Here is a 17,975-nt window from a genome sequence, read left to right on the forward strand (position 1 = left end):
GCAATGTATCACAGATCCAGGGTTTATGAACTCTTGTTTTCCTCAATACCTGGGATTGAACTTGGGGCCTTACATATACTAAACAAGTGTTCTATCATTGAGTTACACCCCAAGTCCCAGGCATTCTTCATAGTATTCTTACCCTAAATACACCTTAACTAAAAGATCTGATTAAAAAAAAACACCAGTCTCTGTGTGTGTGTGTGTGTGTGTGTGTGTGTGTGTGTGTGTGTGTGTGTGTGCAGGCATTCTTCATAGTATTCTTACCCTAAATACACCTTAACTAAAAGATCTGATTTTAAAAAAACACCAGTCTCTGTGTGTGTGTGTGTGTGTGTGTGTGTGTGTGTGTGTGTGTGTGTGTATGTGTGTGTGTTGTAGAACTTGAACTCTGAGCCTCATACCCTCCCATGGGTTTTCATTCATGACTGGTACTCTGTACATCTACGCTGTATATGTTATATGTTTTCATATATATTTATAATTAAGATCTAACTCTACCACTTGATCCATACCTCCAGTTCTAGCTCTTTGCCAGTAAACTGAAGATAAAAAGGTTGATCTGACAGGGCTGGTTTCAAGCCACAATTCATAGATCACAGCCTCCTATAGAGCTAGGATTACAGGCATGAGCCACTGGTGCCAGAGAGTATAACGGTCTACTTATCCAATTCAGTTGACATATGCCTGAGGTCATACCAAGTGACATCACATAGCAACAGCAACATCCAATCCAAGTTTACAAGACATTACACTGCTAAAAAGGTCAAGTGGGAATGTGTTTATTTCTTTTTCTTTTCCTTTTTTTTTTCTTTTTTGCCAGTCCTAGAGCTTGAACTCAGGGCCAGGGCACTGTCTATAAACTTCTTTTTGCTCAAGGCTAGTGCTCTATCACTTGAGCCACAGCACCACTTCTGGCTTTTTCTATTTGTGTGATACTGAAGAACCAAACCCAGGGCTTTATGCATGCTAGGCAAGCACTCTACCACTGAGCTACCTTCCCAGCCCTGAGAATGTGTTTATTTCTAAGTAAAAGTTTACTTAGAGAAAAGACAATAGAGCCAATTATAGAATGAAATGTTAGATTTCATACTTGCAAGAGCATTTCAAAATATGAACATGGGGGGGGGGGTTGCTGTATATTAGGCCAGGCACCAGTGGCTCACACCTGTAATCCTAGCTACTCAGGAGGCTGAGATATGAGGATCACAGTTCAAAGTCAGCCTGGGCAGGAAAGTCAGTGAGACTATCTCCAATAAACCACCAGAAAACGCACCCAAGCCCAGAGTTCAAGCCCCACAACCGACAAAAAAAAAAAAAAAAAAAAAGAACATGGGAAGTATTAAATATACAGCAGAGAAAGCAAAGTTGACCTTTACCAAAAATATATAGTACACTCTGAAAACCTGTCTTATTAAAGATTTAATCTTAAAATAAAAATTTAGCACTGCTGAGAGGAATCTATTTCACTATTGTGCTCAAAAATACAACATATGCTCTATGGTTTTCAGGCCTATATCAATAAGAAAATCATCCTGACGATTCTCATTGAATACTATCTCTTCATTTCAGTCATATTTCTCGTGTAGCTACAAAATTTAACTTCTTCTAGAGCCCCAAGTAAATGACACAGGTGAACTTTACCTTATACCATGACTATTCTCCCCCTAAAAATGTGAAAGTATTGATTTCAATATATGAAATTGCATGTAAAAATGCAACCTAGGTAATTTATAGAAAATGGCATTAATTTTTTTCTTGTGAACCTAAGGTTTTGTAGCTGTTGTTGTTGTTTGTTTCCAGTCCTGGGGCTAGAACTCAGAGATTGGCTGCTGTCCCTGAGCTTCTTTTTCCTCAAGACTAGGGCTCTACCACTAGAGGCACAGTTCCATTTCCAGCTTTTTTTTTTTTTTTTTTTGGCTACTCTAGTGGAGACAAGAGTCTCACAGACTTTCCCAGTCAGGCTTCAAACCCTGATCCTCAGTCTCAGCCTCCCAAGTAGCTAGGATTAAAGGCATGAGCCACCAGTGCCTAGCTGTGATTTTTTTTTCCCCCCCGGTCATGGGGCCTGAACTCTGGGCCTGGGCGCTGTCCCTCAGCTCTTTCAGCTCAAGGCTAGTGTTCTACCACTTGAGCCCCAGCGCCACTTATGGCTTTTTCTGCTTAGGAATTGAACCCAGGGCCTCATGCATGCGATGCAAGCACTCTACCACTCAGCCACTTTCCCAGCCCCTGAACTTAAAATTTTATAATCCATGATGCAGAGTTACGAAAGCATTCCTTTTTTTTTTTTTTGCCAGTCCTGGGGCTTAAACTCTGGGCCTGGGCTCTGTCCCTGAGCTTCTCTGTGCTCAAGGCTAGCACTCTACCATTGAGCCATAGCACCACTTCCAGCTTTTTCTGAGTAGTTCCTTGGAGATATAAGTCTCACAGAATTTCCTGCCCAGGATGGCTTTGAACTGTGATCTTCAGATCTCAGCCTCCTGAGTAGATAGTATTGAGATATATATTTTTTTCCAGTCATGGGGCTTAAACACTGGGCCTGGGCACTGTCCCTGAGCTATTCAGCTCAAAGTGAGTGTTCTGTCACTTGCACCACAGTGCCACTTCTGGTTTTCTGGTGGTTAATTGAAGATAAAGAGTCTCATGGACTTTTCTGCCAGGGCTGGCTTTGAACCGTGATACTCAGATCTCAGCCTCTTGAGTAGCTAAGATTACAGGCATGAGCCACCCAGCTGAGGTATTCTTAACAGTTAATTTGTACATAAAATTTCTTAGGTAAAAAAAAAAAATTACATGACTTTTACCTGACAAGTCACAATACGATGTCTGCTCAGACGGTCACACAGCTCTTGTGATAAACCCACTCGTCTTAGTTTCTTGCTACTCATGCCTTCAGATCCAGCAAAGAAAGGAAAAAACTAGAGGAAACATCACAAAGTAACATTTACTATAGTGGATGGCCTATAATAAATTACTACAGCATCTATTGATGCAAAATGAAACATAATGATTACTGATAAAAATTAAGGAAGGCTATAGAATCTTAAAGTGCTTTAAATATTAGAACATGTTTAGACATGCACAGAGAAAACTGTAACCCTAATGGACATTTATATAGCATCTTAAGGTTATCAGGGTATTTATAAATTTTATTTGAATTAACTAGCTTTCAAGAGATATTTCCCAACATAACCTTTCCTTAGAAAACCTGTCCATTGGAAGTGACGCTGTGGCTCAAGCGGTAGAGCACTCGCCTTGAGCTGAAGAGCGCAGGGATAGCACCCAAGTGCAGAGTTCAAGCCCCACGACCAACCAAAAAAAAAAAAGAAAGAAAGTCTGTCCATTGCAGTGTACGAATAATAGCTAAATTTCTCAAGTACAACTTAATATTGTTCCAAAACCTAACCCTAATTATTACATTTAATATTCCCAGTAAGACTACAAGGAAATTATTGGTTCCTTTTTATTTTATTTATTTATTTTTGTCAGTCATGGGTTTAAACTCTGGGCCTGGGTGCTGTCCCTGAGCTCTTCAGCTCAAGGCTAGTGCTCTACCACTTTGAGCACAGCAACACTTCCCATTTTCTGCTGGTTAATTGGAGATGAGTCTCACCAACTTTCTTGCCTGGGCTGGCTTTGAACTGTGATCCTCAGATCTCAGCCTCCTAAGGTAGCTAGGATTACAGGTGTGAGCCACCAGCACCCAGCTTGGTTCCTTTTTAGACATGAGAAAAGTAATCTAAAAATATCAGCTAATCTATCGTCCTCCAGAATTTGTACCCAGACAGTCCAACTCTGAGAACTATCCACTTGACCATGACACTGTAAGTCCATAATCATATTTAAACTTGCCGTTTTCTGTCAGAACAAACCTGAATCAAATGAGATTGTATTTATTGTAGGTGTTATCTACAAACTGAAATTTCCTCTTGCTGCTTACATTCTCACATGCAAGATTTCACTCTTGCTGAAACATGTTAGCTATCCAATGAAAGCTGAGAAATAACAACCACCACTACTATTTATTGAACAGTTAGTACATGCTAGAGACAGTTCCAAGCGCTTTGGATGTTTTATCTCTCATTTTACAGACTACTGAGAAACATGCAAACAGCAAGCCAATGAGAGGCACGCATTCGAATCCATGAACGTGATTCCAGATTAGGATTCTTCAACCCTGCCTTAAGTGAGACAGTCCCCAAACCTCCCCTAAGGGCAGACTCCCTGCCTAGATCCTAAACTGCAAGAAGTGGAAGGGGGGGTGGGGTGGGAGTGAAAACCTCACCCAAAATCTGGTAGGTTAGGTAGGTAAGTAGATAGATGGATAGACAGATAGATAGATAGATAGATAGATAGATAGATAGATAGATAGATAGATAGATAGATAGATAGATAGAATAGATAGATAGAATTGTCCAATAAGGTCACTTCCAAGCATCCCGCCTCCCCTGAGAAGGCCAGAAGCCCGGGGACCCAAGGCAGGCCTCCCCTGAAGATCCCTACCGGCTTAAGGGGGTGTGCCCAGCACCCAATAGAGCCTCTCCGCTACCCCGTTATTCAATCTCCACAGGCCCAGGGAGGGAGCAGGAAACAACGAACACACACACTTCCCTACAACTGCACCCCAAAGCAACTTTCCACGGCCCGGTGGGCAACATCCAACTTTCAAACTCCCGCCCCCCGCCCTCCCCCGCAACTCTGTTCAGTTTCCCGCGGAAAGAGCCACAAAGCAACAACCTGAACGGTGATTGGTGGACACCTTCACCATTTATCCAATCAGAAGCAGGCTGAACGTTGGTTCCGCTGCTTGCTGGGAATTGTAGTTCGAATCCTCTCAGCCTAGGCGCTATGAATCCCACTTATTTCTCCTTTTAAAGATTCTCGGAATCCGATGGGGGAACGTCAGGGTGCTGAGTGTGAAGCAAGGCAAACTTTGATCGGAACTTTCTTTGTTTTCTTTCTTGCTTCACAACATCTAAAAATTGCCTAAAGGGCCAGTAATAGTGATCTGAGCTGTGTGAGACTGAGGTAGCGAGACTGAGGTAGAAGACGGGGTAAAGGCCCATCCACAGTGGGAGACTGTCTGAGAAACGAAAAGGAAAATAACGGGAGGGCGGGCGTGGCTCAAACGCTAGTAAAGCGCTAGGAAAGCTCTGAGTTCAATCCTCAATACGGATTTTACCACTACTATCCCCTGCCACCGGCACCTCCTGCCCAATCCCCGCCCCCGTCCCCGCCCCACCCACGAAGGCGAAAACAATTAGAAAAGGCTTGCAGAAATTGCTCACATTGAAACTCACAAATGGGAACATCTGAGTCGAAACTTTGACATTAAAGCGCCGTTTGGAGATGAGGGATAATAAACTGTTGAGAGACAGTAATTTCAGAATCCTAGGTTTTTCGAAAAAAGGCCTTTGCTCGTTATGTGCGCGCGCGTGTGTGTGTGTGTGTGTGTGTGTGTGTGTGTGTGTGTGTGTGTGTGCACGCGCCAGTCCTGGAATTTGAACTCCGCCTGGGCGCTGACCCTGAGCTTTTTTGCTTAATGCTGGTTCTCGGCCACTCTAGACTCAACTCCACCTTCGGCATTTTAGTGGTTAATTGGAGATAAGAGTCTCCCGGAGAGTTGGCTGTCTTCAAACCGCAATCCTCAAATCTCAGCCTCCAGAGTAGCTCAGATTACAGGGTGCCTGGTTTGCTCATTCTGGATTCTTCTGTGCCAGCTGCCTTGTGCATCTTTACGATTTAGCTATCTTTATGCTGTTGCCCCCACTGTATCTTAAGTATTGGTCTGCACTCTTGAAATGACCTGCAGCACCTTATTCAGGGGTAGAACAAAATAAAGCAATAGAAATGAAGAAAGAAAAACAGAAGACGATGAGAATTCAAAGTGCAGAGTTCTGTGATTATAAAAGAGCCCAAGTAGAAGAAAGGAATCCTGTTAAAGCACTGTCTCTGGTTGGCACTAGGGAAATGTCGACTTCAGATGCTAGAGAGAGAAAAAGGGGCTTGCCCACCACCAGTCCAGCCGGACGCACAACCGATAGTATAAGGGGAGGGCCTGTCACGTGGCCCACACCAGGTAGCCAGCCAGCTTTCAGAGCTGCTTACCCTTCCTGGTGGGAGGGCGGGAGAGAGCGCGGGAGGCAGAGTCACGTGACTCAAACACATCGGGCGCTTAATTTGCATCTTCCTCTCCAGTGAGCCAATGGGAGCGGCGCGCTCAGTCGTCACCGCCCCCCCACCCACGGTTCTCTGTGGGATCAGTCACCTGACTCGCCTCAAACATGGCTGCACGGGAACACCTAATGCTTTGGGAGCCCGGAGCCGGTGAGTGTGAGACGCCTGGTTGAAGGCAGATGCGCTTTCCTCCCCCTGAATAGGGAGTGTGCTTTCCGCCCTTGCTCCCTGCCTCCCTGCCCTCTTCCGGCCTCCTCTGCTTTCGGTTTCAGATTCAGATTTATCTCCCTTAACCCAAGGGCTCGGACGAGGGAGGTTCCTGCCGGATTACTCACTCTGGCCGAGGCGCCCACCTGGGGACTTGGAGCCCGACTGGGAGTAATGTTGAGCAGAGAATACGGAAGTGGACCTACGTGTCTACCCTCCGGGGCCCGGGAGACTGGTGGTACTACTGTTAAATAGAGGATCTGCGTAGAGACGGGATTGCACCCCTGGCAGAGAGTGACAGATCTCAAAAAAGAGATAGTGAGGGATCCAATGAAACTTTAAGGGAAAAAAAATTCAGAATCTAAGTCCCTCCTTTCCCAGTCCAGTCAGGCATTGCGGTTTTGTCTGGAGTGCCATCTCCTTTTATCTCGTATATTGTTTCTAGGAGGTACTCCAGGAATGAGACCATTGATCATGTATTCGGCGTAACGCATCTCTTTCTATCTCCCTGCACTCTGGGCTGGGAAACATGAATTTTCCCTTTGGAAAAGAGGAGAGTGCTACTGAGAAGCAGCTTTTTGAATTTTTCTGTGAATGCCTGCGGAGGGGAGAATGGGAGCTGGCACAGGCATGTGTACATCAGCTACATGAGGGACAAGGGGATATCCCTAAGAAGGTGGAAGACATACTTCAGGCGTTGGTGCGATGTCCGTATCTGCTAAGGTAAAGGATCTCTTACAGCCAGGGGGAGGTCACAGGTCCGAAGTCACGTGGTTTCCAGTATTTGATCTCAGGTTATTGTGGCTCACTCTATTATCCTAGGAAGAATTAGCAGAAGCAGGATGTATTTCACATTCTCTAAAAATTTACTTCTATACATAATCCGTACGACTTTTAGTATTTGGCCACCGAAGTGTGCCTATTTATTAAGAAGATGGTGTGTGTAACTATATTGAAAAGTATTTTCTTTGCTAATGAGATTGTAGCTCTTAACAAAGGACTGAAACTGAATCCTCTTAAAGCTTCTTACTTTGAAATAATTAGACTCACAGAAAGTTACAAAAATAGTGACATTTGCATATTACTTGTTAGCTATACTATACTAGAGTTCTTATTTTAATCATATTTTAAGTCTGTATTTTTTATTTGTAATCCTATGCAGTTTGAATCATATCGACTCATGTAATCCCACAGTAATAGAGATACAGAACTATGCATATCTACAAAAGAATTTCTCACCTCTTGATACTATCCTGATAATCACATTTCTCCATTATATATTTTTAGTGAATTCTTCATGGCCATATTAAAATAACTAGTAGTTTTGGGACCAAATGCACTATTTTAGTCTTTTCCCTGGATTGTTCTTACTTTGTTATACTGCTTAAGTATTGTCAGCAGCTACCAAGTAGAGAAAGTCTTTGTATTTCCTAATATGTGTTCTGAGAAGTTACTGTCTAAATTTACTGACTTCAGAAAAAGGCTTTGAAGTCAGGCACCTATAATTTTAGCTACTCAGGAGGCTGAGGTCTGAGGATCACAGTTCAAAGCCAGCCCGGGCAGGAAAAGGCCATGAAACACTTATCTCCAATAAACCAGCAGAAAACTAGAAGTGGCACTGTGGCTCTAGTGGTAGAGTGCTCACCTTTAGCTGAAGAGCTGAGGGACAATGCTCAGGCCCAGAGTTCAAGGCTCATGACTAACCCCCCCCAAAAAAAATATTTTTGTGTCCTCATTTCATTTTTATTCATTTTTATTCATTTTCTGTGCTCAAAAATGTATATTAGGTAGCATGAGGTATTATGATTTTCTCTATCATGTTAACACTTAAAAATAAGCTGGATATGGTGGTATACACCTGAAATCCCAGTTAATAGGGTAGCAGTCCAAGACGAGTCCTGAGCAAATAGGAAGATACCCTATCAGAAAAATAAGAACTAGTGGTTCAGACCTATAATCCTAGCTACTGGGGAGGAAGAGATCTAAGGATTGAGGTTCAAAGCCAGCCCAGGCAGGAAAAGTCCATGAGACTCTTATCTCCAATAAACCACTCAGAAAAGTGGAAGTGGCTATGGCTCAAGTGGTAGAGCGCTCACCTTGAGCTTAAGCTGAGGGTCAATAGTGCCCAGGCCAGTGGTTCAAGTACCACAACCGACAAAAAAACAACAACCAAAAACAAAAAAGGGGGTTGGAGGTGTAGCTCAAATAGTAGAGTACTTAACTTAGTAAATGGAAGGCTTTAGTGGTTTTTGTTTTTCAAAGACCAAACCTGGCATGATGACACATGTCTGTAGTCCCAGCTTCTCAAGAAGCTGAGCCAGGAGGATAGTCTAAAACCAAGAGTTGGAAATCGATTAGAACATAGTGTCACCTCATTTTTTTAGAAATGATGGGAGTGGAATTGGGATTTTAGAGGATTTGTTTTATTAGCAGTTCTGAGATTTGAACTTGAGGCCTTGTACTACTCCTTGAGCCACTGTCTAGCTCAAGAATTGACTGAGTAACAGGGCCTTGACCTTTACCTCACACTATCACTTGGCTTTTTTCACTCTACCACTTTAGCCACACTTCCAGTCAGCCCAAGAATTTTCTGGTGAAACCTGCCAGCTCTACACTGGTTCTAATGTGTTATTGAATTGTCATGTAGTTAAATTTTTCTCATTACGACTTGCCTGTTGAAGATGGACTGAGCATTGAAATCTATGCCTTGGACAATGACAATAACAAAAAAGGCAGTAAAAACTCATTTTTACAAAATTTTCCTTTTCACTCTTTTCAGATGTGGGCAGAACATCAACCCTCAAAAGTTAGCCTGGATTTGGCTTCTTGTACTGGAAAAATGGTTGGCTCATGAAAAGGTAAATACGTTCACATTTAACATTTGCCTACAATCAAGACTGAGAAAGACTTAATAGTAATGGGATTTCACCTTTGTCCTTTACTTTACTGTGGAGTTGTTTGTAATCTTTTTCAGTATTGGCAGTAAGAATATTTTTAAGTGTTTTTGCTGTTGCCTTTCCCACATTCATTCATTAAATCACTAACATATATTGACATATAACACTTTTTCAACTAATGCCATTTTGTTAACCGCAATGATGAGTTTTGTGAAGTGTATTCTATGAAACTTAGTAAAAGTGACAAGATAACAAATAAAATATGAGCCTATAACATTCTGAATGTTATAGGCTCATATTTTATTTGTTATCTTGTCAGCACTCAAGTAGTACAAGATGAGCTCAATTGAAACTTGGCTTTTCATCTAAAAATTATTTTCACTAGTCTACTACGGTGAAATCTTACAAATTTATCCTCATTAATTATTAAGTAAAATAATCCATAAATATAAAAATCATGGAAAACAAATTAATAGTGGAATAAAACTGATAAGGAAATGCTTTTCCTGTTGAAAGAAAGAGTATCTTCAGCTGGGCACCAGTGACTCATACCTGTAATCCTAGCTACTCAGAAAGCTGAGATCTGAAGATCATGGTTCAAAGCCAGCCCAGGGAGGAAAGACCATGAGACCCTTATCTCCAATAAACCACTCAGAAAACGGGAAGTGGCACTGTGGCTCTAGAGGTAGAGCACTAGCCTTGAGCTAGCCTTGAGCTGAAGAGCTCAGGGACAGCGCCAAGGCCCAGAGTTCAAGCCCCATGATCAACAACAACAACAAAAAAAATGTATCTTCCTGCTGAAAGATCCTTTACAAGATTTTCCTATCTGAGACTGAGGTCTATTAAAAGGATTTCTCTGAAGCCTGTGGCTCACGCCTGTAATCCTAGCTACTCAGGAGCTGAGATCTGAGGATCACAGTTCAAAGCCAGCCCGAGCAGGAAAGTCCTTGAGACTCTTATCTCCAATAAACCACTAGAAAACTGGAAGTGATGCTGTGGCTCAAGAGGTAGAGTGCTTGCCTTGAGCTGAAGAGCACAGGGACAGCACCCAAGCCCAGAGTTCAAGCCCCACGACCAACCAAAACCAAAAAAAAAAAAAAGGATTTCTCTGAATATTGAGTCTAAAACTAAGTGATGTCTCAAGCACAATGGTACATACCTGAAGGTCCAGCTGCTTGGGAGTAAGAAAGAACACTAGATCCAGGAGTTCCAGGCTAGCCTAGGCAATGTAGTGAGAACCTGCCTCTACCCCATTACTCCCCCTCCCCCAAAAATTAAACTAAATAGCTTCTAACTTAAGGAAAATGATTGACCAAGGATAAAGAGAACTAGAACTAGATTTGAAATCAAAATCTCAATTCTCTTCTACCTCAACATTGTTCAGTTTAAGTGAACTTAAAAATAGCTAAATTGGTTTGTTTATGAGTGACGGGATCTTGCTATATAGCCCAGGCTGGCCTTGAAATCCTATTCTCCTGCTTCACCCTGTCTAGTGCTAGAATTACAGGTATGCAACGACCATAGACAGTGAAATTAATTTTTTATAAGTCTGTCAATTAGCCTTGTTTCTCTTCTTTTCATTCCTGCTATTCATTAGAATTTAGTCTTAAGTTTCATTTTTGCATGACACTTCTTCAAATAGCTGCCAAAGAGTGGTTTCTTAAGCTATCTGTTATCCAGGGTTTATCCAGTTCTCTAGCAAAGAGATGTAACAGGATGACTGAATGGAAAATAAAAGAAGTAAGACTGGAAAAATAATGAAACCTAGAATAATTAAGCATCATATTTAAAAGAAAAAAATCTTGAGATCAATGGTATCTTCAAAGAGAAAAGAAAAATCATGTCACTGATTAAGTATTTCCCCATTACAAATGTGAAACTTGCCAAACCAAATGAACTTTCCTCTCAGTGAAGGCTGTTTGCTTGGTTTATGCCTGATTGGTTGCTTATTTTCTAGACAGTTGCTCAACCACATCAGGTGGTAGATTTTACTTCCCTGCTTCCTTAAGCAGAGACCAAAACTTGTTCTTGTTTTTTCCATATCATGATTATTTGGTCTTTAAAGCTATAGTAACACTTAGTTAAACAGCTATGGGAATATTTTTATAGTTCTGGGAATTTTAAAACTTGATCATAAGGACCAAGGTTTTAAATTGCATTCTCAGTGCTGTTGGCTGGTCACAATCCTGGAAGTGACTTCCTGTTCTAGAAATTTGCTGCCTGTTCTTTTCCAGGCTCCTACCTTCTGCCCAAAGTTGACCTCTTAGTTGTTTGGTGAAACAGTGGTTCTATTTTTCCTTTCCTTCATTTACTTTTGTCTTCTGCTTCTTCATCTTGAAATGGCTTATCTCTACATGTGTGTGAAGATGTAGCTTCAGAGATATTCATTGTTAGGAAATTGTATTGATACTGGGGATTGAACACAGGACCTCATGCTCTTGCTTAGTTTTTTTGCTCAAGGCTATTGTTCTACCACTTGAGTCAGTCAAAAAGCTTTAGCTTTTTGGTGATTAATTGGATATAAAAGTCTCTAGGGCTGGGAAGGTGGCAGTGATAGAGCGCTTGCCTTGCATGCATGAGGCCCTGGGATCAATTCCTCAGCACCACATAAGCAAAAAGAAAAAAGCTGGAAGTGGCGCTGTGGCTCAAGTGGTAGAGTGCTAGCCTTGAGCTGAAGAGCTGAGGGACAGTGCCCAGGCCCAGAGTTCAGGCCCCACGACTGGACCAAAAAAAAAGTCTCTACTGTTTGGGTGCCTGGGCTGACTCATCAGACCTCAGCCTCCTGAGTAGCTAGAATTATAGGCACGAACCACCAGCACCCAGCTATAAGCTATTTTAATAGAAGGAAACAGAGTAACCTCCATGTCCATAGCACACAGGACTGGTTAATAAATAAAAGTGTATCTTTAAAAAAAGAAAGTATCAGCATTTCCTTTATCTAGGACTGGGAACTGGTAGGAAGCACAAACAGAAATCTTCACTTTGGTCCTTCAAGATTACACAGTGAAGTCAGGCACTGGTGACTCATGCCTCTACTTCTAGTTACTCAAGAGGATGAGATCTGAGAATCATGGTTTGTAGCCTATCCAGGCAAACAAATCAGTTAACCAGCAGAAAGCCAGAAATGGAGCTGTGGCTCAAGCTGAGTGAAAATGACAAGTTAAGTGTGAGACCATGAGTTTAACTCTCAATATTGGCACACACACCAAGAAGTAATATGATTTTGGACCAAGAATACCTTTGATGAGATGAATAACAAATAAGTGGAGGAAGTGTAAACTTGTGTTTAACATCTCTTTCTCTCTCTCTCTCTCTCTCTCTCTCACATACACAAAAAACTCTCTCTCTTTCTCTCTCTCTCTCTCTCACTCCTGCAACTGTTTTTTGCCTTCCAATAAAACTATTCTTTGGAAAGATTAACGATAAGAGTCTTATGAACTTTCCTGCTCAAACTGGTTCAAACCATGATGCTTAGATCTCAGCCTCTTGGGTAGCTATTATAAGGATGAGCAACTGGCACCTGGCTAAGGGAAATTATTTTGAGATATTTGAGTATAGAAAGAATACAGGCTTTCTCTCTGCTTATACATTATCCCTTACCAATAGCATATCACATTAATAGACATTGGGTACAATGGCATGGACATCTGTACTCCCAGTCATTTGGGAGTCTGAAGCAGGAGTTTGAGACCAGACTGGTCAACATAGCATGACCTATCTCAAAAACACAAAAACAGGGCTGGGAAGGTAGTTCAGTGGTAGAGTGCTTGCCTTGCATGCATGAGGCCCTGGGTTCGATTCCTCAGCACCACATAAGCAGAAAAAGTCAGAAGTGGCCCTGTGCTGTGGCTCAAGTGGGAGAGCGCTAGCCTTGAGCTGAAGAGCTGAGGGACAGTGCCCAGGCCCAGAGTCCAGGCCCCACAACGACCGAAAAAAAAAAAAAAAAATGAGAGTGTGCTTAGTTGCCTAGCATGCCAAAGGTCCACAGCACTGCAAAATACACAAACTCATGCATTAAGAATCACTTTTTCTTTTTCCTGTTTGTAATAATCTGAGAAACTTCCCAACCATTTTACCTCTAGTAAAGTTTTTTTTTTTCAAACACATAACTATGTGCTGTGGATTTGGTTTAAAATTTAAGTGAAAGTTTAAAATATGGTACACATTACCTGGCATATAAATATTTAATGGACATTAGATCCTGGCCCCTTTTGCCTTCCTTCTCCAATTGATACACAGTGGATGGTGAATACCCAAAACAGAGAGTTGGGCCAAAAGAGGACTGTGTGAGCCAGAATCTCAGGCTTACCAACAATCAGTGTTTTGGACACACCAAGGAAAGAAAGGCAGGCAGGCAGCTAAGAGAATGGGGACGGAGGGAGGAAAGGAAGTTCACATAAAATAACAGTAGAATTTGAGGCTGATTAAATATGAGTTTTATATTTTAGTTATTAGGATCAATACAAGTTTAGCCATTTTTGTTATAAAGAAAAGTATCTGAAAACAAACCTAGGAATTTAATGGTTGAAGTACTTTGCCTTAGAGAACTAATCAAAATAAGACTAACCAAAGAAAAATATTTACTTATGGTTTGTTAGTGAAAACATATGCCTAATGTCTATGCTACCTTCTTATCCATTCTTCTAGAAGTTATTACCTGCTCTTTTCCGGAGAAAGCTTGAGTTTCTTTTTTTGTCTGAAGACCTCCAAGGTAACATTCCAGAGAACCACCTTAAGGTGAGAGTAAGCCCTGGAGCCCTCTGTGTACTCAACCAGTTAAGCTTTCTGACACTAACAAACTGTTCTCCAAGATGTGTTTTTAGGGAGGCAAAACAGAGAGTTTAAAAATGGGGTAATACAGGGCTGGGAATATGGCTCAGTGATAGAGTGCTTGCCTAGCATGCATGAAGCCCCAGGTCAGTTCCTTAGTACCACATACGCAGAAAAAGTAGGAGGGAAGTAGCACTGTGTCTCAAGTGGTAGAGTGCTACCCTTGCACAAAAGATGCTCAAGGACAGTACCCAGGCCCTGAGTTCAAGCCCCATAACTGGCAAAAAAAAAAAAAAAAAAAAAGGGTGGGGGGACTGGGGTAATCCACCATGAGGTGGATTGTCCAAAATTATTATATATAACTTGAATTTAAACTGAAATGATTGAATTTTTGTTCAGTAGATGGTAGAGAATATGAAGGGAGAGAGAAACTGGAACTTGATGACTACCTTTTCCTATTACAGATACACTAAACTATAGTTAATCCTTACAACAACTTGCTGGGGCAGATTCCAACTAAGTATTATCTGTATTTATATAACATATATCAGTTACTACTTCAAATGCCTGAGGTATGCTCTGAGGCCCCAATTTCTTTTTTTTTTTTATTGTTTGTTTGTTTTTGTGGTACAAGGAATTAACTCTAGTTCTTGGACATGCTAGGAAATTTCTCAGCCATTGCACCATACTTCCCAGGCCAATGACATATTTATAGTAGAATTTAAGGTGGAAACTTGCACTTGTGAGTTCTGTCACATTCTTGCAGTTAATAAGGAGGCATCTCTGAATGGCTTCAAAGACTAGATAGATCCTCCTGCATTAGCTTCCCAAGTTCTAGGATCATCAGCATGCACTACCTTGCCAAGGGTAAACCTTTGAAGGATACATTCAAACAGAAAGGTTTTATGGAAAGATAAGAAATAAACGATTCCTTAAGAATGTCTTTACTGCCCATGGGGCTGGGAAGGTGGCTCAGTGGTAGAGCACTTGCCTTGCATGCCTGAGGCCCTGGGTTCGATTCCTCAGCACCACATAAGCAAAAAGAAAAAAGCCGGAAGTGGCGCTGTGGCTCAAGTGGTAGAGCGTTAGCCTTGAGCTGAAGAGCTGAGGGACAGCGCCCAGGCCCAGAGTTCAGACTCCACGACTGGACCCAAAAAAAAAAAAAAAAAATTCTTTACTGCATAATACCTAACCAGACTCCATATGAATTTATGGTTTCCAATTCAGGCCTCTATACACATTTTGGGGGAAGTGGAGAGGGACCAGCTTGAGCATGGAAGCCTTGAACAGTTCACTAAATTTTTGTTAGTCTCAATCTTCCCATTCGTTAAAAGGAGAGAATAGTAACATGTTCCCCTTCAGTTTATTTGATTCTTCTATAGAACATGGTAACTAGAATATAGTAACTCATACAGAAATGTTTGCTAATGCTACTAAACTCTCAGCTAATATAAGTAATAACATTCTGGACATGGCTATCCCTCATCCCTTTCTTCATTCTCAACTTAGGAGCTGTATGAGACTTTAGCACAAGACCCAGTAGACCCTGTGCCTTGCAGAAGTCAGAGGCAGGAGAATTGGACCCCATGGCTCAGCTCCGAAGCTGAGTTTCTACTCTGGGATCTTCTGAAGCAGGCACCCTTGCTAGCTCAGGCCCTGTTGGAGCTCCTGCTTGGGGAGGATGATGGCACCAGCCCCTGTCACTGGCCTCTGCAGAAGGCACTTGTGGACCTCATTCGAAAGGCACTGCGAACGCTGCAGGACCCTGCCTCTGAGCCCTCTAGAGTAGTTGATGCCATCTATGGAGCCCTGCGGACTCTGCGTTGTCCTGCAGAGCCATCTGGGGTTGAGTTGTGTGTCCTGTGTGAAGAACTCCTGGAGGCCTGCAGGACTGAGCGGAGTCCCCTACAGGAGGAGCGGCTGCTCAGCTGCCTTACACACAAAGCTGGACGTAGCCTGTTATCCCTCTACAGCCACACATATGCAGAGAAAGTTACAGAAAGGCTACCAAGAGCCACAACTTCAGGAAAAGGTATGTTCCCTTTGCTGATTCATGTGTTTTGGTAATTTCAGTATACCAGCTTTTCTGACTGGTGCCTTGCTTGTTTAAGACTACTAACAGGAGAGGCTGAGTAAAAATGATGAGATGTGCTTTTCCTTTCTTCTCCTTCCTCTCTCCCTTCCTTCCTTCTTTCCTTCCTTCCTTCCTTTCCTTCTTTCTTTCTTTCGCCAGTTCTAAGGCTTGAACTTAGGGCCTGGGCACCATCCCTTAGCCTTTTTTTCGTCGAGGTTGGCATACTGTACCAATTGAGCTACATCTCTACTTCTACTTTTGGTGATTAATTGGAGATAAGAGTCTCTTGGACATTCCTGTCCTGGCTGGCTTCAAAATACAATCTCAGATCTCAGCCTTCTTAGTTGCTAGAATTATAGGCGTGAGCCACTAGCACCTGGCCTTAAGATGTTCTTTTCTAAAAGTGCCACTTTTCTAGGGGCAGATAAAAAAGTATCATAATAGACTTTGCAGGAAAGAACTCTCCAGAAGCTTCTGAGAGAAGAAAAATGTCTTTAAGATAAGCTGTAGCCAGGTACTAGTAGCTTATACTAGCTACTCAGGAGGCTGAGATATAAGGATTGCCAGCCCTGGCAGGAAAAATCTGTCTGTGAGACTCTTATCTCCAATTAATCAACAAAAGCAAGAAATGGTGTTATAGCTCAAGTGGTAGAGCATTAGCCTTGAGCAAAAAAGCTCAGTGACAGTGCATAGGCCCTGAGTTCAAGCCCCAGGACTAGTACATACACACAAAAATAGTGCTAACTTGTACATCAGTTAGTTTTTCAAATGGACTCTGATATAGGAAAGAAGAGCTCTAGGTTTCCCAATAACCCTGTCTAGTTTGTTATTCAGTCTCACCAGATCATCCAGATCCTGACCGGGTAATGCTGGCCCTCTTCTCCACTCCTGACCCAGCCCAAGCCTGGAAAGTGACCTTTTTCTACTGCCTAAGCAACAACAAGCACTTCCTTGAGCAGATCTTGGTAAGTCAAATATAATTATTCTTCATCATAGAAGGACCCAGAAATCTCCTTGGGTTTTTCCATACTACAATTCTCTCCCACTCATCCATCCAACAGCTGTGTATTAGTAATGTCATTTGGTTCTGTCCTTCCCATAGTCCCAGGGTAAATAGAGGAAGGTCTGGGAACTAGTTCCCTTCTTAATTATAATTGTAGTTACTCTATAGGAAATAGGACATTGGAGATGTGTCATCTTTCCTGGAGCATGTGAGAAAGAATCATGGCAGGATTATAATTTTTTGTTGTTGTTTTTTTTTTTTACTTTTTTTATTGTAAAGATACTATACAGAGGGTTACAGTTACATGAGTGAGGTAATGAGTACACTTCCTCTTGAACATTGTTACCCCCTCCATTGTTTTCCCCCTACCATCCCCTCCCTCCCTCCCTTCCCCGAGGTTCTTTTTTTTTTTTTTTTTGATTGTGATTGAGTGATTACTTAATTTCCGGAAATTCACAGTATTGTGGAATAATGATGCTCATTTAAAGTCACAAGTTCATTCTAACTTTCCTGGAGCAAATTGTCTATCACAGTCTGTAATATATAACGGTGCTCACATGTTATATACCATATATGTGATCAGCAGCATGGGGATATTTGGTAGTGGTTCAACCAGATGTGTTGTTGTTTTTTTTTTGGGGGGGGGGGTTTGGTCTGATATTGGGAATTGAACTAACGGCCTCAGGCTATCACTTAGCTTTCTCATTCAAGGCTGGCACTCTACTACTACTTGAACCACATCTCTACTTTCAGCTTTTTAGTGTTTAATTAGAGATAAGAATTTCAGAATTGTCTGTCTGCGATGGCTTTAAATCTCAATCATCAGATCTCAGCCTCTTGAATA

General features: G+C 42.0%; 2 protein-coding genes across 6 annotated transcripts in view; one reads left to right on the plus strand and one right to left on the minus strand.

The window, feature by feature from the left end:
• Positions 1 to 4,657, minus strand: part of Rad51b (RAD51 paralog B) — a 552,288-nt gene extending 547,631 nt beyond the window's left edge. For all 4 annotated transcript variants that reach the window (XR_011373809.1, XM_070031472.1, XM_070031464.1 and 1 more), the window contains exons 1-2: positions 4,507 to 4,657; positions 2,808 to 2,921 (exon numbers count right to left, since the gene is read on the minus strand). Coding sequence is in view for 3 of the 4 variants with exons in the window: in XM_070031472.1 (XP_069887573.1) it covers positions 2,808 to 2,891 (84 nt within the window). In the remaining variant the exon portion in view is untranslated. The remainder of the gene's footprint in view (positions 1 to 2,807; positions 2,922 to 4,506) is intronic.
• A 1,609-nt stretch (positions 4,658 to 6,266) lies between these two features.
• Zfyve26 (zinc finger FYVE-type containing 26) overlaps positions 6,267 to 17,975 on the plus strand; it is a 72,137-nt gene continuing 60,428 nt past the window's right edge. For both annotated transcript variants that reach the window (XM_070031481.1, XM_070031487.1), the window contains exons 1-6: positions 6,267 to 6,330; positions 6,833 to 7,110; positions 9,167 to 9,245; positions 13,932 to 14,021; positions 15,564 to 16,086; positions 16,963 to 17,093. In XM_070031481.1, coding sequence (XP_069887582.1) covers positions 6,917 to 7,110; positions 9,167 to 9,245; positions 13,932 to 14,021; positions 15,564 to 16,086; positions 16,963 to 17,093 — 1,017 coding nt within the window. In that variant the 5' untranslated portion in view covers positions 6,267 to 6,330; positions 6,833 to 6,916. The remainder of the gene's footprint in view (positions 6,331 to 6,832; positions 7,111 to 9,166; positions 9,246 to 13,931; positions 14,022 to 15,563; positions 16,087 to 16,962; positions 17,094 to 17,975) is intronic.

The sequence above is a fragment of the Dipodomys merriami genome, unplaced genomic scaffold (genome assembly GCF_024711535.1).
Source record: "Dipodomys merriami isolate MVZ:Mamm:240054 unplaced genomic scaffold, mDipMer1.0.p SCAF_1, whole genome shotgun sequence".
Taxonomy (NCBI): Eukaryota; Metazoa; Chordata; class Mammalia; order Rodentia; family Heteromyidae; genus Dipodomys; species Dipodomys merriami.